The sequence below is a fragment of the Dermacentor silvarum genome, chromosome 3, assembly GCF_013339745.2.
Source record: "Dermacentor silvarum isolate Dsil-2018 chromosome 3, BIME_Dsil_1.4, whole genome shotgun sequence".
Lineage (NCBI taxonomy): Eukaryota > Metazoa > Arthropoda > Arachnida > Ixodida > Ixodidae > Dermacentor > Dermacentor silvarum.
The window spans coordinates 107,861,292-107,885,091 of NC_051156.1; the positions used below are offsets into that span (position 1 = coordinate 107,861,292).

At 46.5% G+C, this 23,800-nt stretch overlaps 1 protein-coding gene across 2 annotated transcripts in view; it reads right to left on the minus strand.

The window, feature by feature from the left end:
* The window catches only part of LOC119445670 (uncharacterized), a 66,790-nt gene that overhangs the window by 1,683 nt on the left and 41,307 nt on the right, over positions 1-23,800 (minus strand). For both annotated transcript variants that reach the window (XM_049663504.1, XM_037709952.2), the window contains 2 exons: positions 21,707-21,875; positions 12,287-12,378 (listed from right to left, as the gene is read on the minus strand). In XM_049663504.1, coding sequence (XP_049519461.1) covers positions 12,287-12,378; positions 21,707-21,875 — 261 coding nt within the window. The remainder of the gene's footprint in view (positions 1-12,286; positions 12,379-21,706; positions 21,876-23,800) is intronic.

Consider the following 23,800-nt stretch of genomic DNA (forward strand, 5'->3'; position numbering starts at 1 on the left):
GAGGGAGGGGGGGGGGCAGCTTCTACTCTGCCAACAATGCGCTTGTACTCTGCCTGGCTGCAGCAGTCGCCCGCACCGTATCTTGAAAGCGATCTCCACACGGCTGTGACCTTTGTAAGCACTGTGCATTCGCCGCTCACTTTGTGTTGAAGCGATAGACCGCACGAACCTTCGCTTGCTACCAGCGTTCTCACTGTGGTTGTCTGCGGTCATCGAGTGTGATCTATTCATGTTTGCTTGTGCGCGCTGACACCACGCTTGTTAATTCAGTTAGTAAGAGAATGTGTCCAAGTTTATGCAGCTGAGAAGAGGTTTATTGGCAGTCCTTCAAGGACGCTACGAGTTCCAAGAACGGCGAGGCAGCGTGGAGCACCGTCTCTAAAAACACCAGCGACCAAAAGCGCGAGCAGAGCGGGCCAAGCGCTGGCGATGCTGCTGGATGGAGGCGCATCTTCTTCACAATCGCCCCCGCAGAAAAAGAGCCATCCTGGTGACCTAAGAGGTTGTTGGCAGAGGGTCATGGTAGGGCTTGAGATGCGCCACGTGGACGAGGTCACGTCCACGCCAGCGCATGTCCTCAGATGGAGAAAGTGGCTCGATGACAAAATTCACCGGGGACGTTCGTTCCAAGACGCGGTAAGGCCCTTCGTACTTTGGAATGAGTTTTGAGGAAAGTCCTGGAGTTTGGCAAGGAACAGCCAGCCATACAAGAGACCCTGGGGCATACGTGGGACTGGGCAGTGAGTCTGCGCGTCCTTCCTTCTGGCGCTGTTCTTCTTGTGACGTAAAGGTAGGCGCGAGCTGGCGGCACTCTTCGGCTTGTCGGGCAGCTTCGTACAAAGGTGGGCATTCGGAAGCGTCAGGACAGTATGGAAGGAGAGTGTCGATGGTATGCAATGGCTCCCGTCCATATAGGAATAGGAGGAAGAAAGGCGAAAATCCCGTAGTAGCTTGTATCGCGATGTTGTATGCGAACGTTACAAAAGGAAGTACGCGGTTCCAGTTCCCATGATCAGATGCCACGTACATCGCGAGCATGTCACCGAGAGTGCGGTTAAACCGTTCCGTGAGCCGTTAGTTTGCGGATGGTAAGCCGTGCTCGTTCGATGAATTATGTGGCATTCCGAAAGCAGAGCTTCGACGACCTCGGAGAGGAAGGCGCGACCTCTATCACTGAGGAGTTCTCGAGGTGTGCCACGTCGAAGGATGAAGCGATGCAGGACGAAAGAGGCTATATCCCGCGCTGTAGCATTCGGTAGAGCAGCAGTTTTGGCGTAGCGTGTCAAATGGTCCACAGCAACTATGATCCACCGATTGCCATCCGGTGTCATGGGATGCGGGCCATAGAGGTCAATGCCTACGTGATCGAAGGGTTTGGCAGGGCACGGAAGTGGCTGCCAAGGCGCCAGACGCACGTAAAGGTGGTAATTTGCGATGTTGACAGTCAGGGCAGCACTGAACAAACTTTCGTACAAAAGTGTACATTCCCCGCCAGTAGTAGCGATGGCTTATACGTTCGTAAGTCTTAAATACTCCGGCGTGGCCACATTGCGGATCGTCGTGAAAAGAGGCACAGATTTGGGATCTTAAGCTGCGGAGAATGACTAGTAGCCATCTACGGCCTTCGGGAGCGTAGTTGTGTCGGTGAAGCAGCTGATCCCGAATGGCGAAATGAACAGCTTGGCGTCGGACGGATCGGGATACAGGGGTGGTCGATGACCCAGAAAGATAGTCAAAAAGAAGCGATCCACGGGTCACGGCGTTGTTCGGTGCCAATCGAGTCAAGGTGAATAGAAGACAGGGGGTGAGCGCAAGTGATTCCGCAGGCCAAGTCAGGAGGTAGAGGTGAACGGGATAGGGCGTCTGCGTCAGTGTGCTTGCGTCCGCAGCGGTAGACGACGCGAATATCGTACTCCTGGATTCGGAGTGCCCAGCGTGCTAAGCGGCCAGATGGATCTTTCAACGTGGCGAGCCAACAAAGCGCGTGGTGATCCGTTACTAGATCAAATGGGCGGCCGTATAAGTATGGACGGAACTTGCCAAGCGCCCATACTAGAGCCAAGCACTCTTTTTCAGTTACGCTGTAATTGGCCTCTGCTTTTGTCAGCGTACGACTCGCATAGGCGATCACGTATACGGAGTAGCCGGGCTTGCGTTGCGTGAGGACGGCGCCAAGACTGACCCCGCTGGCGTCTGTATGTACCTCAGTTGCAGCTGTCGGGTCGAAATGGCGAAGAATAGGTGTAGAGGTAAGAAGACGATGCAGTGTAGCAAGCACATCGTTGCATGCAGGGGACCAGGAGGAGAGGTCCGCGCCACCGCGTAGGAGCTGGGTCAAGGGCGACATGTTCAATGCGAAATTGCGGACAAAGCGCCGGAAATATGAGCACAGGCCCACAAAACTGCGTAGTTCTTTGACGTTAGTAGGCTTCGGGAACTGAGCGACTGCACGTAGTTTCGCAGGGTCCGGTAGAACGCCGTGCTTGGACACGGTGTGGCCTAAGATGGTCAGCTCCCGTGCAGCGAAGCGGCACTTCTTGAGGTTCAGTTGCAGGCCAGCGTTGGTGAGACACGCCAAAACATGTCGAAGGCGAAGGAGGTGGGTCGGAAAGTCTGGCGAGAAAACCACGACATCAGTCGAGGTAGCAAAGACACATAGACCACTTGAGGCCACGCAGCGTATTGTCCACGAGTCGTTCAAACGTGGCAGGCACGTTGCAAAGTCCAAAGGGCCTCACGTTGAACTCGTATAGGCCGTCAGGTGTAATAAACGCCGTTTTCTGGCGATTGGCTTCAGCCATTGGAACCTGCCATTAGCCAGAACGCAAGTCTAGGGACGAAAAGAATTCCGTGCCCTGAAGGCTGTCGAGGGCGTCGTCGATGCGCGGCAAAGGATAGATGTCCTTGCGCGTGACCTTATTTAATCGATGGTAGTCAACGCAAAAGCGAATAGACCCGTCCTTCTTGTGAACGAGAACGACAGGAGATGCCCAGGGACTGTGGGATGGTTGGATAACTCAACGGCGTAGCATATCGTCGACTTGGTCGTTGGTGATGCGACGCTCGTCGGCGGAGACGCGGTATGGTCGTTGACGCAACGGCTGGTGTAAGCCAGTGTCAATGTAGTGCTGCACTTCCGATGTTCGGCCCAATTGCGGCTGAGAAACATCAAAGGAATTTCTGAAGTGGTGTAGAAGCTGAAGAAGCTCGGAGTGTTCGGCAGGGGTTAGCATAGTGGCGATAGAACTCGAAAACATGTCACTCGACAACTCTTCAAGCGTTGAAAGGCTGAGGAGTTCGTTCGAGTCAAGATGGAAAGATTCGTCTGGCACGGTAACAAAGAACGAAGAGTCAAGCTGTTTCACGTGGCCGAGACATTCGCAGACAAGCAGCGTAACCGACGCAGAAAGTGGATTGTACACAAAAATATTGCTGATGCCGGCGGCGATTCCAAGCGTTGCAAAAGGCAGTGGAACGGCTTTGCGACTCATAAAGATGTCATATGATGTAAAGAAGACCGTAGCATCGGTGACGGCATCGCAGACGACTGGTACAAGGGCAAAAGAGCCAGGTAGAATGTCAGTGTCCTCACGCACGACCAGTTTCTGCGGCTGATCAAGAGCGTCGTGGGATGGTGCATCACACAGCGGCGAAAATTCAACTTCAGCTCGTGCGCAGTCGATGACGGCATTATGACGGGACAAGAAGTCCCACCCAAGGATGACGTGATGTGAGCAGACAGGAAGAACAATAAACTCGACAATGTACAAAACGCCTTGTAAAAGCACACGGGCAGTACAGGCTGCGAGAGGTGTCACGTGCTGCGCGCTTGCCGTGTGAAGCTGACAGTCCAGACAGCGGCGTGGTCACCTTGCGCAGCGAACGGCACAGTTTGACTGCTATAACAGAAACGGCGGCGCCGGTGTCCACAAGCGCAAAAGTAGAAATACCTTCGACAGATATTGCGACCATGTTAGCAGGAGAAGAGTGAGGACTTGGGCAGTTCGAAGATGGCGCAGTTCTTACCTCGCGAACTGCGGCGCTTAGTTTTCCTGGTCGGAGGGTGCGGGTCGGCGACGCATTGGGGAGAGCGATCGTCGACGAGGAGATGGGAATCGGCGCGACGGAAATTCAGGGAGGTCAGAAGAAAATTAGCGCTGGGAGGGACCCGGGGCTGATAGGCGCATGGGTTGACTGCCATACTGGAATGGCCGGGCTGTGTCGTCGGGAGTTGGAAGGCGACGGAGGCAATAGCGAGCGACGTGTCCTGGCGTGCAGCAGGCGTAGCAGATGGGACGATTGTCAGGCGTCCGCCATGGATTGCTGACACTCGGCCCCGCCCAAGCAGCAGTAGGAGCGGCGGGTGGTGCAGACTGTTGCAGGATCGAGAAAGGTGGCTGGGGAGGCCTACGCACTACCTGCGCATAGGTAGGAGGTAAGGCAATAGGCTGCACTGCCTGCGCATACATAAGAGGTGCAGCAACTGGCTGCACTGCCTGCGCATACGTAAGAGGCACGGCGACAGGCTGCGCTGTCTGCGTATAGGGAAGAGGCACGGCCGCAGGTGGCTGGTGGTGAGCGACGGGAACAGCTTGAGTGATCTCTTCGGTAATCACAGTGCGGAGCGGTGAAGGCAGACGACAGGACGGCTCCTGAGTGAAGCGGGCCAAGGAAAGTTGACGGGCAACCTCCTCGCGCACGAAGTTCTGAACCTGCTGCAGCAGGGGAGAGTGGTCGGAAACGGCAACCAGACTCGCTAGCGAGTCGGCGGTCGACAGAGGCTGCCGAGTCAGGGCGCGTTGCTTCTTCAGCTTCTGGCATAACGTGACTACTTCAGAAACGGTGCGCGGATTCCTGGCCAAAAGCATCTGGAATGCGCCGTCATCGATGCCTTTGAGGATGTGCCGAACTTTATCAGCTTCGGGCATGGCGGCGTTGACACGTTTACAAAGGTCGACGACTTCTTCAATGTAGCTAGTGAAATTTTCACTAGTCTGCTGTGCACGGGCTCGCAAGCGCTGTTCAGCGCGTAGTTTGCGCACAGCAGGTCGACCAAACGCTTGAGTGAAAGATGTCTTGAAAGTTGACCATGTTGGGATGTCGACTTCGTGGTTATGGAACCAGAGTTGGGCAACGCCAGTAAGATAAAATATGACGTTGGTCAACTTCTCGACGTCGTCCCACTTGTTATGTGCGCTCACCCGTTCATATGACGTAAACCAGTCCTCCACGTCCGTTTCATCTGCACCGCTGAAGACCTTCGGATCACGTTGCCGAGGAACCCCGGTGCAGATGACGGGCTGGGGCGTAGGCGCCGGCAGGTCTGTGTTGTTGGTCATGATGGGCGGAAGCGTTCGGGTTCGAAGCTCCAGAGTGCAAGCGGTGGGGGAAATCCAGCAACCTCCACCAATTGAGAAGAGGTTTATTGGCAGTCCTTCAAGGACGCTACGAGTTCCAAGAACGGCGAGGCAGCGTGGAGCACCGTCTCCAAAAACACCAGCGACCAACAGCGTGAGCAGAGCGGGCCAAGCGTTGGTGATGCCGCTGGACGGAGGCGCGGCTTCTTCACACAGCCAATAAAACTGCTGTCCCTACTCAGAATAGCTCTCTACTAATTTGCTATCGCAATTGATGCTTCGCCTTTCGGGCGAAACTGCACCATTTTTTTCTTTCTGGCTTCAGACAGTGGGGGGGGTGTCGACTTAGAATCGGAGTCGGCCTAGATTAGAGTAAATACGGTGTTTGCATTTACATACGGTAGACATGAGCATGTCTCCCTAAACAGGCATAAGGTAAGTACAGGGTTCGTGAAATAGCTTGCTTCTGCACTAGGTCAACAGCCAAGTTGCAATGTAGGGTGCCACAAAGGCAGAGCCTGCTGTCAGTGTTGACATAGGCATAAGAGATCTCTAGTCACACCAAGTTGCATCTGTGCATGAGCTTGTGGGCATATTTCCACTCGCATCTGATGTTTGTTATGAAATAGCATTGTTAAATGCAGTAGATAAATAAAGAGAGGTGGTCAGCTGATGTAATTGTATGCTCTTTTAGCCTATGCTCCTGCTGTACTCAAGTCTGTACACTTCTATGCTATGCAGCACAGTACTCCCTTTTGTCTACAAGCATGCGCCTTGTCTATACAAAGGGCAGGATGGTGGCTATGACTGATTCATTGCTTTCAGCTCTCGCTATCAGAAATATGGCCCAGGGTAAACCCACAACTATGTCCAAAGGTGATGGCAGAAGAAAAGAACACCAAGGGCGCGATCTTGTACGCGTTCCAAAATGGAACGGAGGCGTTCCGTTCCATCGAGCCGCACACGATTGGTCAATTTCAACCGCGACGTTCAAATGGACCAATCGTGTGCGGCTCGATGGAACGGAACGCCTCCGTTCCATTTTGGAACGCGTACAAGATCGCGCCCCAAGTTCATAGGTGAAAATGTTAAGTCGTAGAAGGCGTTAGTCATAAGCATGGCCAAGAAGATTAATTTTATGCATGTAAGCACATTGCACATACACCTTCTCACACACACACATAAACACAGAGGCACAAACAAAAATGACAAGTTGTAGAGCTTCCGAAAAAGCCACAGTGTAACAGCCATTCCATCTCAGCTCCAGCCAGGTGTTTTCTCAACTATTCTCAACTGTTAACAAAAAAAAAAGTATCGACTGTTTGTTTGGTGCATAGATAGCTATCTCTATACACGTCTGCCGAAAAAATTTTTTTCGAAGCTGCGAGTTCTGTTTTGATACTGTGCTATCACTAATACCCACTATCGGTCCTGGGAAGTTTGAAAGGTGCCCTCTTACATGTAGGGTTGCCAAACATCCCAAATTTACTGGGACAGTTCCAACTTTTGAATAACTGTCCCATGTCCCGACCTGTTCACTGTGGATTTGACTCTGTTAATTTGAATTTGTTGGGACGGCCAAATGTACCGACTTTTGCTTTTTCCCTACTCGATAACAATCAATAAATTACATTTCCTTTTTATATTGCTTGACAGCTAGCTCGGTTGCATATTTTTCTCTTTTGGCTTCTGTTCCACTGTCATAAATAAAGGTGGCATCATTTTTTAACGATTCTAGTTGTGTTGTAGCTTTTAATTGTTCACAGTACAGTCGACTTCTGTTAAGTAGACCCTGATGGGATTGACGAAACTGACATAATTTTCAGGTAGATCGAAGTAAAAAAGTTGCAGAAAAATGCCAGAACAAAGCGCTGATTCCTTTGGCACTATTTGCCCGAACACATCCTTTGCCCTTCGGTCACCTAAAGATCCAATTAACCATAGTGTAATTAAGGGAAGTTTACTCTAACTCTATTGGTGGCTGTGTTAGCCAGGCAACTACTGCACCGTTCTTTTTGTAAATTATGACACGGTAGGACTAAAGCATTATTAAACCTTTGTTGTAAGTACAGATTGGCGGCTCCTGGCATGGACAGAGTCGGTAAAAAGTTGGAGATAAGCAAAGCTTCGAGATAAGTGAAACCACGAAAATAGAAGCCCGCTGGCCGCACACAGACCACATGAAGCCTATCCGAAATGCCAGCAGTAATATTCTCGGTCACTTTCGCTTACATCGGCACCAGACACGTCGGCACGTCTTCGCACAACGGAATTACTGGCACTGCGCCAAGACAGCGTGCTTGGCACTGAGTAAGGACGAGTCATCCTAATTCAATATTTGAAGCCAGTCATCTGAACATAACCGCTTCCAGACATCCAAAAAGCTGACACTGCTACTTTTTGCATCATAATGTTTTGGGACAAATTAATTTTGACTAACCTAAACTAAACTGTGGAAGAACACAACTGTCATGCCTTTAGCAGACGCCGACGAGTGGCGTGGCATTTTAGCCTAACTGTCGCACAAGCATGAAGCGAGCGTCATATCAAGCTGCGATCTCACTGAAACGCTGTGGGCTGATGCATCTGTTCAAAAGTGCCGATCATCTTGCTCAAGGTCACGATTAATATGGCGTGACCACATTGATGCGTCACTGACAGCGTCCTAAATGAAGAAAGAAATCATGGCAGAACTTGTCTCCCGATGACTGTCGATGGTAATGCGATTAGCATTCGAGCAGCATGTTGGCGCGCCATATTCCTGAAATGACATTTCTTTAACATCTAGAGTGGTCATTCTGAGACTTCTGTTGCTTCGTATACATATACGACATACTCTGATATCATTCCACTTTGCTATGACACTCGCGTGCCAAGGTCAACCATGAGCATGGCGGCATGGCGCCGACGCAGTGACAATTATGTAATGACGAAGGAGTGACGTCGATGTTACGACAAAGATAGTATAACGAAGATGGCATGAGGAGATGTTGATTCTTAAATGATGACGATGGTATAACGATGATAGCGTGACGACGACATGAGATGATCAGCATATGACAATGATGGCGTGATCAGGCCATCTGGAATTAATTCACACAGTGCATCGAATACAGGAGTGCTATTACTGGCCAAAAATGCATCATACTACTAAACAATACGTGTTCAGCTGCAAACAGTGCAAACGTCACAAGCGACCCACAAGGGCTCCGTACGGCCTTCTCTACCCTGTAACGCCGCCTACTATGCCTTTTGGGCAAGCTGGAATCGACCTGCTAGGACCGTTTCCGTGGTTCTCAAACAACAACCGTTGGGTCAATGTCTGTAGTGACCATCTTACTAGATATGCAGAAACCGCAGGTGTACCCTCCTCCACAGCTGCTTGTGTTGCTGCCTTCTCATTACGTGCTGTAGTTCATCCCGGCCCCTCCCTTTTCTTAAAAAGGGAAATAAAAGTTCATTCATTCATTCATTCATCATGGTCCACCTCACGTAATCATCAGCGATCGTGGTCGTCCATTTATTGCCAACATCGTTGAATTGCTTTGCCTCTGCACTTTGCAGTTCCGCCATTCAACATCGTACCATCCACAGACTAATGGCCTTGTGGAACGCACAAACCGCACCCTGGCTAACATGCTGGCTATGTTGGTGGCATCCAATCACAAGAACTGGGATGACGTCTTACCGTTTATCCCCTATGCCTACAATACGGCAAAGCACGAAACCACGGACTATATCCTTTTCTACCGCTCTACGCCCGACTGCTGTGCAGCTCCCTCGATACCATCCTCCGATTTACACTCCATACTGAAGACTCGGTCATTAAAACTTTGTGCTGTGCTAAGGAAGTGCATCAAATCGCCCATTTGCATACACTGGCCTCGCAAGGTCGCTCCAAAGAGCACTATGACCGCCACCATGAGCCAGTTTCATTCAAAAATGGTGACTTGGTGTGGCCATGGATCCCTCAACGTAGGCGGGGCCTATGTCAAAAGTTTTTGGCCCAGTATACTGGCCCTTTCACGGTTACTGAACCAGTCAACAATTTAATATAGATGGTCAAACATGTCATGTCACAAGTTATGCACCTGAAACAATTTCACTCCAATTTCACTCTAGTGCTGACTCACCCGATAAGCTTTGTCTGCGAAACAAGGACTGTAATGCCATGGTTGCAGCGAGATGAAAAGAAAAGATGCCAGATCTGAATGAAATACCAAGGTAGCAGCGAGACGAAGAGGACGACAGGTTTTGGGTGTTGAGTGTGAAACCCAGTGACTGTTCTCCTGGACAATCATTCTCATTAGACCATCTGTAATCAAACGCACCTCATCCGTAACAGTATCAATTGGGTTCTACTGTATCGGGTGAACACATCGAAATAATGGATGAGTGGAGAACCCTACTGAGTTGAGTTGTTTTATTTAAAATAAACTAAGATTTCACACAATTAATTGAAACCTATCAGTTCAGCAAAAAAAAAACAAAAAACCATGGTCTCCACACCACAGAGTACAAGCTTTAAAAGGGTGTACACAAGCGGTACTCCTTTAGAAATTCTTGAGCAACACCTACTTTCACTGTCGCACTCAATATTGAAACAGTACTCACAGCATCAAACAATTCTTTTAGCACACTGTACATTGTAGTACAAAGTACACTGAAACAACCATTCAGAAATATCTATGTATCCTCTTCAAAAGAATTGGTGACGGTTGACAAAACACTGGGCACACATAAGATAGAATGACCGTGTGCTGTCCAAGATTTCAGCAGGCCTAAAACCTGACTATGACTTCTCAATGTCTTTCACAACCTGCACATTCGGCACCAAATGTAGGTACTGAAATCAAAATTTTCACTGCATTTTCATTCTAAAAAAAGTGCATTCATTTATTCTATGATTATGAACCGAACCATAAAATGCAATGAGAGGCAACAATTAATTTGAAAGAGAATCTATTTCTGATTTCTGGGTGCTTCAAAGTGTCAAAACTACAGTAGGCCTGCCAACCTTGAAATATGCTAAAGTCAAAGCAAGGAATTACTAAAATTTGGTGAAAAGCACAAAAAATAATTTTATTGTACAAGATGAGTTTTTGAAGACTTTGCTCTGTAGAGAAGCTGTGAACAGGCACACTGCTCTACAGCCGCAGCAAGTATTATCTTTGCCACAAACGGAAATTCTCACGAAGCTTGCTGATAAAATATTGTTACGGCGGGAAATATGACCTATTCCACTGCAATTAAAGCACATATGGCTTGTCGTCATGTGTGCACCACTGGTTTGGGTTGCGGTATCCGAGAAAGGTCGACTGCGGGCGTCGGAGGTCGAAAGAAATTGCCTACCGTAGGTTTACTTACAGAACAGATCAGATGGATGCCTGCATTCGCCAACTCTTCGCGTACGACAGCTTAAATTAGAGATACGAAAGTTCCTTCTTGGTGGCTTGCTGGTGCCCAACTGGCCCCCAAAGAGTTCCTGCAATTTTTGCTTGCAGGTGTCCCAACTGGTCAATTCCTCCTCGTGTGTTTGGAACCAAACATGGGCCGTTCCCTTGAGGTAATAGATGATGTTAGCCAGCATTATAGTCAGGTCCCACTGGTTGTTCTTGCTCGCTCGTTCGTATTCGATTAGCCAGTCGTCAACGTCCATGTTGTCAGTGCCTGAGAAGGTGCCAGGGTCTCGGAGTTGGGTCAAGACAAACGGTGCTGTGGTAGCCGAAGCCGAAGCAGTGGGCCTCTCAGTCGACATGGTCGAATGGCCCACGAGATGTCCGCCGTGAAGTTCCGCGATGTCCTCGTGATGTACCCCACACCGCCACCAAGACGTTACGGGGAGATTTACAGAAGAGGGGTTTATTTACACTGTGCACAATGAGACTAAAAGTGGGGCAGAAACAACAAAGATGGTGAACCACAGGCCTCACTTCTTCCTCCTCTTGTCGGCTCTACGCTTCAGCAAATTCTTTGCCCACCGGACAACTGGCTCATAACAATATGCATATATAATGGCAGCCAAATTTTGGTTACCATTATCACTAGTTGTACATTAGGCAGCCCTGCTACAAGCAGGCCCGAGTAATCAAGAGGAATTGAAAAATCGGTTGGCAATTGTACATGCATTCTATTGAAATCAGTTAGGCCCTAAAGTGGACACAAATAAAAATCCTGAGATTATTGATATCAGTACAACCGTAAGCAAGTTATGAAAAATTGACATTTTACTCTGAAATCATGGAAGTCGGAAGGTATGCTAGAGCAGATACCACGTGGGTGGGTCAGAAAATGAGTAGAGATAAGTTGCGAAGTGAGCTAAATTGCTTGCTGCGCAGAATGCAAGGTGTAAAAAGCCTCCTTAAGGTCTTCTTAATAGACAGATTTAATATAGTGTTTCGACTGTTTATGTCAACACACAAAAGGACTATGGCCACACTATGCGCATGTCCTCAATGAGACATTCAGGAGAGCATTCTGCATGGCAAACAGATAGGCATTGCCAAATACTCTGGAACCTTCTGGTACACAGAAATTTAAGCACTTTAATGGAAATAGTGGCGTCTTTTGTTAGACCTGTCATCATCAGAACAGACGGCTCTTCTCACTAATTACAACAAAACGTCACCAATATATGATTCTCAAAGAGAGCTGAGACTAAGCGAGAGCCTATTTTAGCATTCATGTTTTGCTGCCATGATAAAAGGCAAGTAACAAGGTCAAATTCGGATCAAAGTAGGATGCTTCAGCACTGCCATGTTGATATGCTGGCCATTCAAAGCCAACAATGCTAAATAAATCCAAAAGTCGGCATGCATGCATAACCTGCAAGTTTATCATAGCGTTCGGTACATGCACATTTTTGGCCTGCTATACTAAAACTGTTTGATAAACAAGCTGCAATAACCATGAGTAGCCTGCAAACTCACCTCATTTATGCATGCAGCTCCTGGTGTCAGCAATGGAATGATGCCGCTAGTGGCAGCAGAGACATCAGTGAGGTCATACTGAGCCAGGACACCTGGGAAGCGCACATACACGGAGAAATTTGTCTGCGGACACTAAATAGGCACAAATAATCAGTTTAAATTGTTCAAGTATTCTGTTAATACTGTATGTTCATTCACATCATGAAAATAAAGTTGGCTACCTGTGCACAAAGTTGAGGCCAAAACTCACTCTCTTGAATTGCATGCTGAAATGTCACCGTGATGTGAGAGACTTCAAAGTGTAGTTTCTTGTACAGTTGAACCTCAATATAACAAACCCAGATACTGTTAAACCTCGAAATAACGAAGTCAGTAAAATCGACAAATTGCTTCGTTATATTGAAATTTCGTTGTATCGGAATTTGAGTTTGAGTTTATTAAACCACATGGCAGGTACATAAAAGTACACATAGACGAACGCCATAACAATGGAGCTTTTCTAACATTGTAGTATGATTTATCCTGTCGAATGCCTTAGAGAAATCAAGGAATATTCCTAAGGTAAGTTTTTTTGCTTCCATATTTTTTAGAATCAATTCCTTTTGGTAAAGTAAGGCACTTTCGGTTGACAGGCCTGACTAAAAACCAAATTGTGACGACGTAATAACATAATGTTTATTAAAGAATTCAGACAGTCGAATGAAAATGAGTTTTTCACACCCCTTAGAAAAAACTGGCAAAATCGAAATTGGTCTATAGTTACCTAAATTGCTTTTATCTCCGCCTTTATATATAACCGTTACTTTAGCGGTTTTCATTCTCTGGGGAAACACTCCTGTGGTAAACGCGAGATTATAAATGTGTACTAAGCAAGAACATATGAGATCCAAAATAAATATTATTGGTTCTAATTTTAAGCCATCTATGTCCTCACTTTTACTCATTTTGAAATTTCGAAAAACACTGGTGACCTCTTGGACGTCTGTGGGATTAGCAAACAAAGAATCAGTTAGAGCGGGAGACAAATAAGCTAATGAATCTTAATTATGAGTACTGTCAACCAAAGAGGTAAAATACTCATTGAACTTGTTTGCTAGCACTGTACCCTTGCATGTTTCATTGTTGATTGACAACTCACTAATATCGTTGGTCACTTGTTTAGTAGATATGATCGAATTTAGTTTATTCCATAATTACTTAGAATCAGTGACACCATCAAACATCATGAGGTAGTAGTTACGTTTAGCTTGTTTTTGTATTTTAGTGAGTTTATTCCTGTATGCCTTAAAAGCTTTAAATTTATCTGGGTCTCGCTTCCTCAGAAACTCTCTATATAACCTATTTTTTTCTTTTATCATATTAAGTATTGCTGAAGAAATCCAAGGTTTCCGCACCGTGTTGGTCTCTTTAAAGCTTTGTAAGTAAAATGTTTCCTATACACAGAACATAGAGTATCAATAAAGCAATCATAAGCGAGATCAGCTGAAGAACAAGAGAGAACACCATTCCACTTTAGTGCGCTAATTTCCTCTCTGAAAGAAGATAGCATTCGTGGATTTATTTGTTGAAAATAAGCGACAGGAAGGATTTGACTCCCTTCATTAGTTATGTTACCTAGGACTAGATATATGGGCAAATGATCGCTTATTGGGGCATCAAAGACGCCTGCCTGTATGGAACTATTTGTACTATTCGTAATGAACAGGTCTAGTAAAGTAGAACTGGTATTGGTCATACGCGTTGGGATGGTGATTACGTTTCTTAAGAAAAAGGAAGCAAGAAGGTCTGAAAATCTCGCCTGTTTAGGTGTATTGCTCAACATATCTATGTTAAGGTCTCCTCCCAGTACTACTGTGTAATTAAGCTCATTGACAACGGAAAACAGATTTTCCAGATATTGAATAAATGCATTGATATTGCCATCAGGTGGCGTGTATATTACTACAAACATATAGTTCTGATACTTTAAGGTTAACGCCTCAATGTCCTCCGTACACAGAGACAAATCTTCATCATACTCATACACAAATCCAGTCTTTACATGCATGCATACACCACCACCAATTCTTGATTTTCTATTTTGGTATACAACATTATATCCGTCAATACAAACCACGTCTGTATCATTACGGTACCAAGTTTCAGTCATCATAATAATGGAGAATAAGAAGACCTTGACCTTGCATGCAAATAAGTACAGTCGCCGATCGATTTTTCTTGCACAGAAAGGGGCCGCAGAACTTTCCGCATTGTCGGACAATTGAAAAAAGCAAATTTGAATGAGAAAACAATTCATTTTGATGAATTTGGGAGGCGGCGATGAATGATGCGGCTTCATACTATGTGGAATGATATCTTCACATCGGCAGTATGAATGGAGCGAAGACATCCACACTTTCACGTGCACTCCACCTCCGTGGCTGATAGCATCGCCCGCACTGGAATGACGCTAATCATGAAAAGTGCCAGCAGCAGAATTGAATGCTTCATCTGCCTCTCACTCCAACGGCTCACCTAAACTCGAGATTAAACAACCTTCAATACTAAACGCGACAGCTTACATCATGCCTACATGATGCTTACATAATGCAAGACAGCTTACATGATGCCATGCCGTCTCGGAATGCCCACTCTTTGCACATGCGGCAGATTAGCTCTAAGCAGGGTGCGCAGCTGTGTATGCGCTCAGCTGTGCGCCAGAAATCGAGACGTGTGCCAAGCTTAAGGCCGAACCACAAGGAGCGATTTTCTGGCGAACAAACGGCGGCCAGCCGCCCGGATGCCGGCAGCCAAAACGTAGCTGTTTGCCTCTGATGAAGCCGGGCTTGAGATTGTCAGCCAGCGGCCGGAAGCCTTTCATCGGTGGTGAACAGCTATGTTCTGGCCACCGGCGTCCGGGCAGACACCGCCGGGCAGCCAGTCACCGCTTCTTCCTTGAAAATCGCTCGATGTGGTTGGGCCTTTACCCTCCGCTTTATATGGAACATGATGGGGCTGCACTTCGGTGGTGGCTCTTGATGCACGATTTGAGAGGTGCGTTTGCAAGCAGCCACTTGTAATTTAATCACTTGACCATCTGCATCCGCGGAAGTTTCCATTTATTGTCTCGGAAATCATTTATGGCATCAGTGAAGTTTTCGTTATATTGAAATCGCATACAGACACACTTCGTTATATTGAGGTTCTAAATACATGGTGTTCTATGGACGAGAGGTTATGAAAAATTCAATACTTCGTTATGTCGAGAATTTCGTTATATTGAAGTTCATTATATGTAGGTTTAAATGTATAACGAAATTCTCGATAAAGCGAAGTATTTAACCTTCAAAACTTCTTGTCCACAGAACACCATGTATTTAGAACCTCAATATAACCAAGTGTGTTTATGCACAATTTGAATATAACGGAATTTCACTGCCAACTTGAAGGAACAGTGAGGCAATAAATGGATACTTCCGTGGACGCAGATGCACTCCCAATTGTGCTACAGCGATGACCATCAATCCATCGACTAATTTCGGTATTTATGTGTACTAGATCTAGCCCTAAAAGTGTCAGCCAGTGCCCTTCAGAGACATGGCGGGCGGATGTGGAACACCCGTTTTCGCCCAAAGCCGTCACGTAACATGCGAACTTAGGAGAACACACGTAGTGTGAAGGTTGTGGGTTCTGTCCCCACAGGTGACAAGTTACCTTTTCGTCCACATTCCTTTCCCCTTTTCTTCATTATTTTCTAACGTTTCAATTTCAACCATGGCTAATTACCTCTAAGCTTTCCTTGGCTTCACTGCCTGTGGGTTTTATATGGTCGTGATTAAAAAACAAAACAAGCCTGTTTCCCTTCTCCTCGTTCATTATGAAGTATTGTTTGTAAAAGCACACATGCAGCACTAGAAACAAACAATCTCTTCGCATGCACACAACATTTCTAAGATTGCGAATGATCACTGCATACCTACTAAAGTATGGCTCCCTAGGTCTGCACCAGTACGTACATTCTCACATTTTATGTCCACACTATGCCTGCGGGGATGAAATTTACCATCCTTTTGCTCCAATTTTATGGTTCATTTGGCACAGTTGACATTTTGCAAAACTATTTAAAAAATATTCGTATTATGGCGTCTCTGTTGGCACGACGTTTATTCGGCCCGAGTACTCGGCAGCGAACCAGCAAAAGCACACACCCGATGATGATGATCACACATAACTGAAGATGATCGCGCAACCTAGGATGATGATGATAATATACAGATGAAGAAGACGTGCGTAATAAACGCCCACACTAATTTCCCCCCCACGTGGAAGTGGCACAAGTAGTGACTATTCAATTTGACACTTCGATTCATTATTTGAACATTTATAATAGTTGCAAACCCTTAAAATAAATTGTTAAGTTTCTGCAAAGTAGCACCTCATCCCTGCCTGGCCGCCTGGTCTCCCGATGCCCATGGCCAGTCACCCCTGGTTCCCTACCATGTTGTAACATTGCATTTCAAGTGCAAGGCTTCAGGACTTGACATTGTAACACCATCCATCTTCGCTTTGTTACATTAGACAAAACAAAAATATTCTGAGCTTTTATGTGCCAAAACCGCTATCTAATTATGATGCACGCTGTAGTGGGGGGTTACGGATTAATTTTGACCAGCCAGGGTTCTTTGACATGCACCCAACATACCAAACACGCTGCATCACCCAGGGAGCCAGGCTTCCCCAGAATAACCACAACCAAACACAATATCATTTTGTTTAGCCACGAGTGGGTATTGTTTGGTACAGTAGACTTCCGTTATTTCGACTCCGGTAAATTCGATTTTGCAGTTAATTCGATCCCGGCCGGCGCTCATGCATTTCTATGGGCTCAAACTTCCAACATTTCGATAGTGAAATTGGCCTTCGATCCCTGAAATTGGCGCCTGATCCCTATGGTGACCCCAATAGCGACCACTTTAATGCAGCGTCAGTCTCGGGTGAGCTTAGGGGACAGTGAATGTGTTGAGCACACATCATCTCCTGTCAAAAACACCAATTTTCGACCTACCCTAAGAAGAATTTAAAGAAATAACCATAGCTCACAATATCTGATTACTACATTCACCCGATTCTAACCCAGCCTTTTTTTTTACGTGAAAAATTGCCCGAAAATTGCCTGCGCGGTGCAATCGAACACGATACCAAATAATCCTTTGCGGCGTTTGAATGTTCTACCGCATAACACAAGTGTAATGCGGTGAAGCTGACTTTTCAACACGAGCAGCCGTAAGGCAACACATATATTAGACCCTTGCAGTGGCGTAGCCAGAAATTAATTTCGGGGGGGGGGGGGGGGGGGGTTCGCGTGATGCTCGCAAGCGGAGCGCGGTCACCTTTCTCTCAAACAGTCTCTTTTCAACAGAAATCATGTGCCTCACTCTTTTCTGGACACTTTATTTCGTAATAAAGCAGATTCCCATGTGCAGCTGCTATTGGTAGCTGCAGTCGGCTATGTAGCGCAGATATCGCGGCCACCACGGGGTGCCGCCACGAGTCACTGGCTAAGCGTACTGCAGCTCGCCGAGGACAACCGCGTTTGGCTTAAGTTTAGCACATCGTAGGCACCAAAATCATAAGTTGTGGCCTCTACGCTAACATCCAAAATGAAATTTTAACTGCGCGCCACGGTGACATTTAGAAGGCGGAACATTATGGCCACGCCCCACTCCGCGGTAGCCTTCGCAGTGCAAGGCAATGAAGAAGGAACGGGAGCACAGCGGAGGCCATGTTTGATTGCCAATAAATCCGCTTCTGCTGAATGCATTGAAGTACTTTTTGCGGCAAAGTATTTCTGAAATAACCTATTTTCACTTCAAATGCCTTTCTCCACTTCGATAAAAAGTGGTTCAGGGCACCTTTAAATGAAAAGATAGTGCTTGTATAAGCAACAGTTCAGTTGTGCTTCACAGCCCAAAATATAAATAATTAAATTAGTCTATTTGATTCTGCATTTTTTGTTTGTTATTCTTCCTTTGTGCTTGTTTTTGTACATAATAGTGACTCGAGTGAGTAATTATACAGGATGCCCCGCTAACTTTTCCAAGCTGAAAGAAAAACAACAACAATAAAGTGGCACAATATTTGATTATTTATTAGACCTACGGTGTTTGGCCATAGGTCATTTTCCACCACCAAGGTAGCTTGTGTGTGCTAATTATCCAGCTAATTCAAGCAGGCCTTTCATTTTTCAATTCAGGGCATGGCTTACAATGGGAAAACTGTTATTGCGTCCTCAAACAATTTATTCAGCCGTATTTATGGCACCACCTCCTGTACAATCATTGTTGCCGCACTTTACTCTGAGCACACGAAATGCAAAAGCTGCCGCGTGATTGTGCATCTGCGTGCTGCAACACCAACAGTTCCAGAAGTGGTCTGAAGGAACTAACTCTGCTCAATGGCAGACTTTGCAATTGTCTAGAAGTAGCAAGCTCACGGTTTTGGCTTTCGCTCATCGCGGGCTGCGTGCTCCATGTGACGACTGCAGCCCATCACCCTGACCAGACACTGGTGCCACCACTCTTGCCCCGCATACATTTGCAGCTTCTCACTTTCAAGACAGGCGTTCCACACAAGCGTCAATGCCAGGCGGCATCCAAAAGATTCAATTTTGCAGGCTTTGCCATGCACCACAATCTAATGCAGCATGCATCAGGAAGTGAAAACGGGCAGAAATGTTCGACCATGTGATTAAGACGCAGCTGCTGCGCACATACAGCACCCGTGTATGCCATACTGCCAAAAACTAAGAGCTAGCCAACTAGCAAGAATCGCCTGTTGGGATAGTGGGTTCATGATGACAGAATTTCAGTGCTAGAAGACGGGGCAAGACCTATCTCTTCCCAGACAAGATGTCCTCTTGTTGTGCCTTCTAGCACTGCATATCTGTGGCCAGTCAACTATCAATTCCAATGGCAGGTTATTAGCCTTTAATTTATATTGTTTATAGTGTTATAGTGTCATATTGTTACAGGAATATTGCTTATAAAATTGCTACAGGTAGAACTGAGAACAATCACCAGAGGAAGCAGATGTACGTGCAAACAGGGAACCAAAAAAAAAAAGAAGGTTGAAGCGAGAGAATCAGGAGGACGGTGACTGTTTTCACGATTTTCATCAAGTCAATGTGACCTCCACATAATTGGCATACACCATCAGTGGTGTTAAAACATGGTGGCCATGAAAGTTTTCTTAGCACTTGCAATAAATTGTGACACCTGCGATATGAAAAAATTATGGCCTGAGGTTTGTTTTTATTACTCTGAAGGGGTCACCACTTTGCAAAGACAGGAAGGCGACTCGGATGGAGAATGTCAACCAGGTATTCATGAAAGGAGCAGACAGAAGAGAGGGTCAGAGCTGAGACAAGCAAAACTGCAAATTCGATGTCGTCACACTGAAAGATGAAGGCAGTGACACAGCCTCAGAGTATTGCAACAAGAAAGAGGAAGCTCATACCCGCGTTTAAAAGGATGTTTCACATCTGCCACAATGGCCGTGAGAGGTGCTGGCTAACACTCCCAGGGCTAATCTTGCTCAGCATACCCAAATGCCCCAAAAAAGGGATAGCTGCCGTAATAGCCGAATTTTTAAAGCACCGCACGTGTAATGCAGAAGATGTGGGTTCGGTGTCCACCTGTGGCAAGTTCTTTTCTTTCACTTTCATTTCACGTTTTCTTGTCATTTCTATATTTGAATCAAACAATGCAATTGAATTCCTATATCGTCCTCTCGCTTTATTGTCTGCTTTTTTCATTTATTGTCGTTTTATGTGATTTAGAGACTATTGTCATGCGCACCACAGCATTTCACACTCAACTCGCAACTGAGATTGAGGAGGAGTTCTCTTTTTTGGAGGTGCTGAACAGGCTGGAGCCGGGGTTCTCAAACTGAAACCTTCTGGCCTCGGGGACCCACACTGCCCTTACCAAAGTGCCGTGGAACCCCTCCCTTTTTCCACTGATGTGCTTATGCAAAGGCTTGCCATAATTAGTGTTGCAATGAATCAACCTAATGGCTACACACAGTATACGACTATGCAGAAATGAGAACAAAAATGTGCACGAATTACTAGATCATTTAAACGGGGTATAATCAGTTGGTGGCTCCGCACCAGTTATTGAAGATGGCCCCAAGTTACCTATTGTGCATTTGAGCCTGCATTACGTCGTACTTGCAGTTGGAAACTGCACCGAGTGACCTTCTTGCAGGATTGAGGTTTGTGTATTTTAAAAAGTGAACATAATTGTACATGAGCTTATAACCATCTTGCTGCCTATCATGTTGTGGCGTGAACATGTCTATATAAAGGTTGACTAGAAATTTGGGAAGTAATTAAGCATGGTAGCCACATAAGTGTAGGAGTGGATCCAGGGTAGTATCGAGGAGGGGGGCACCGGGCCTCCGCTCTGAATCGACCAGTGCGCGAGCAAGATAACCAAAGTAGCACCAACACTATGCATGTCCTTACTTATGGACATGCATAGACCTTACTTATGCATGTGGCCTCTGACTTCGGCGTGCTTTGAATCTTATTAAGCCATTGGTCTTGATGTAGAAGTAATGATAATACTTAGACAAGTAATTTCTTTTTTTCTGCCACGCCGCTTCATGCATTGTAATGTCCGTAATGCAGCGCAAGCTGACCATGCAGCTGAGCAGGCATTGGCACAATAGACACCATGCGCCATAAATGACATCCTGACGCAAACAAAGTGTTTGATGCACAAAAGCATATTTTAATTTTTGCACGCAATTGTCACAAGTCACTCGCAATGCAGAATGGTCTTTGATGTGCCGAGCGCAACGCAAAGCCTAAATGCCCACGTCGCCCTGCATGCAGCAGTGCCTGTTGTGCGCATCAAAACACTTATCACACATTTTTATTCTGGATAACGTAGAAACTGACACAGTGCTGTGGCGAACCAGCCTGTATCAAAACTGTGCCATGCCGATGCACCTGAATCACAAATCGTGTGAATGCACCCCGTGTTTCCATTAGAACATGCTGTTTAAACACCCAATATCATCATCCATCGGCAACAAGTGTTGACCAGGCAGACTCCACTAAATTTCGAAGTGGCTCTCAGCTTGCAGAACTTCCAAGTTGATTTTAGCTCGCGTGTTACAAACCACCCTCGCTAGCATGGGGGTGTAGCCAGGAGGGGAGGGCACACCGAGCACCTGTGGAACCCAGTTTGAGAACTGCTGGTCTAGAGTAATGCACAAACTTATCGGTGGTCATTGTACATGTTCTGATATCTACTGCAGCTGTGCGTCCTGACCAGGAAAAATTTTAGCTTTTTCTCATATTTAAGCAATTAGAGACAAATCAGTGCTGAAACATCGTTTGCCTTGAGTTAAGGCACGCAATGAATTGTTCACCTGAGAGGCAGTGGATGAGCCAGAGCGCTTCCCTACGCAGGTGCAGATAAGGCGCCTCCAGGAGGTGACCCAGTGCGCTCACCATCCCAGGTGTGCCAGCCACTGCCCCGGCCAGGTCGCACCACCGGCTGCTCCAGTTGGCCAGGCATGCCAGCAGGGAGGTCAGGGCCTGCAATAAACACAGAAGAGAATGAAAATGAAAATTTAATTATATTTTGGGGGTTTTATGTGCCAAAATCATGATCTGATTATGACGCACACCATAGCGGGGGGACTATGGATTAATTTTGACCACCCGGGGTTCTTCAATGAGCACTTAAATCGAAGTACACAAGCGTTTTCGCATGTTGCCCCTATGAAAACGTGGCTGCAAGACCGGGATTGAACCTGCGACCTCTAGCTCACCAGCATGGCACTGTAGCCACGGGGCTATTGCGATGGGTCAACGTGAAAGGTAGTTTCCTCTGCACAGTTTCTTAAAAAGGAAAAAAGAGAGAATAAAGGGACAGAAGGAAGCAGTGAGCACGAATGAAACTTTACTGTCTATAAAGAAAGGATTTGGCTCTCAGGTCTTGTTAGGAAGCGGATTCAGAATGCTGCTGAAGATGTATTGCACATTCCATAATCCCAAAAGGACAGCAACATGCAGCAGGGCTCGGATAACGTAAGGATTTTATTTCGATTCTCCCCTGCCTGCCAATGATATGTTTGCACCTAACGTGTTTATTTGGGCTAGTTGGTGGTGGCATTGCAAGTACGGACAGCACGAGCATACAGTGACAGCGCACAGAACAACACAGGACAGTTTGCTGTCCTGTCCCATTCCTTGCTCTGCCTTCGTCTGTTCCCGATATAGTATGTACTTGAGGAGATGTTTTCTGGTCTGGTTCTCGGTACTTCCCCAGCAATAGCCATGCCACAAGGTCCTTCACATTAGCAGGCCATATGCGAGCCCTGCAGACAGTATGTGGGTCCTGCCAAGTGTCACTGCGGTAAAAATTCTTCGGTACAGGAGACAGGATGTAAAAACATACTGTAAGTTATGATTTAAATTGGTGCAGCAACTTCAAAATGGCACCACCACCCTCCTTGGCTATAATTATTTCATCTTCTCTGGGTCGTCAAGCCTCTGCTCGTGGTAAGACTGATCCTTTCAGCACGGTTGTACTTCTATGTGGAGAACATCGGTACAATGAGTGATCAGATATGTCAAAGTAAGTACACTTAAACCTGGATATAACGAAATTGACAAATTCCCGAAAAACTTCGTTATAAAGAGAATTTCGTTATATGCAGGTTCAGAACGAAAATTCGAAAAAGAAACGCTTACCGTATTTACTCGATTCTAATGCGCCCTCGATTGTAATGCGCACCCGTTTTCCGTTTTTGTCGAAGCACTCATACTTGGAATGTCACACCCAGTACTGGATGTGCGGACGCGTGTCGTTTCGCACAAGTGCGAGGCGTCGGAAATGAAGAGCGAGCGACATGATGGCGTCGTATATGTGTCACCTAGTGTCAGGTTAGTGAAGTGAAGCACAGAAACTTGTGCAGTAACTAAAGAATGACGCTGCCAGCGCGTTGAAGAAAAAAAATGTTTTTTTTTTCCTTTGGCAACACCAACTGGAAAAGGAGAACAGTGGCGCACAGACAAGGGGGGGGGCGAGGTTCGGGTGTTATAACCCCCCCCCCCCTGAGGCCGAGTTACCGCCCCCCTCCACGCGTCCACCCACACCAGTCCAATGTGTACCTTCAGTGCTCTGTTCACATTGTCATTACAATTCAGGCATTGGCTTGAGGTCGAATTTGCCTGATTAACAAAAACGCTCTACCATTGTCTTGCATTTATTAATTCACACTTAAATTACTTTGAGTAAAACGCTGAATAAGTAAACATTGTCTTCTACCTTGGTGCCATTATTATTATAATTGTTAGGCATTTTATTTGCTGTTGGATTCCTCTGGCTAACGCAAGGCAATTGCATATTATGAAAAGTGCTTGCTCCCCCCACCCCTAAAATTCAACCCCGCCCCTGGCAGAGATCCTGGGTGCGCTACTGAAGGAGAGTGCCGGCTTGGCGGGCTAGGCCAACT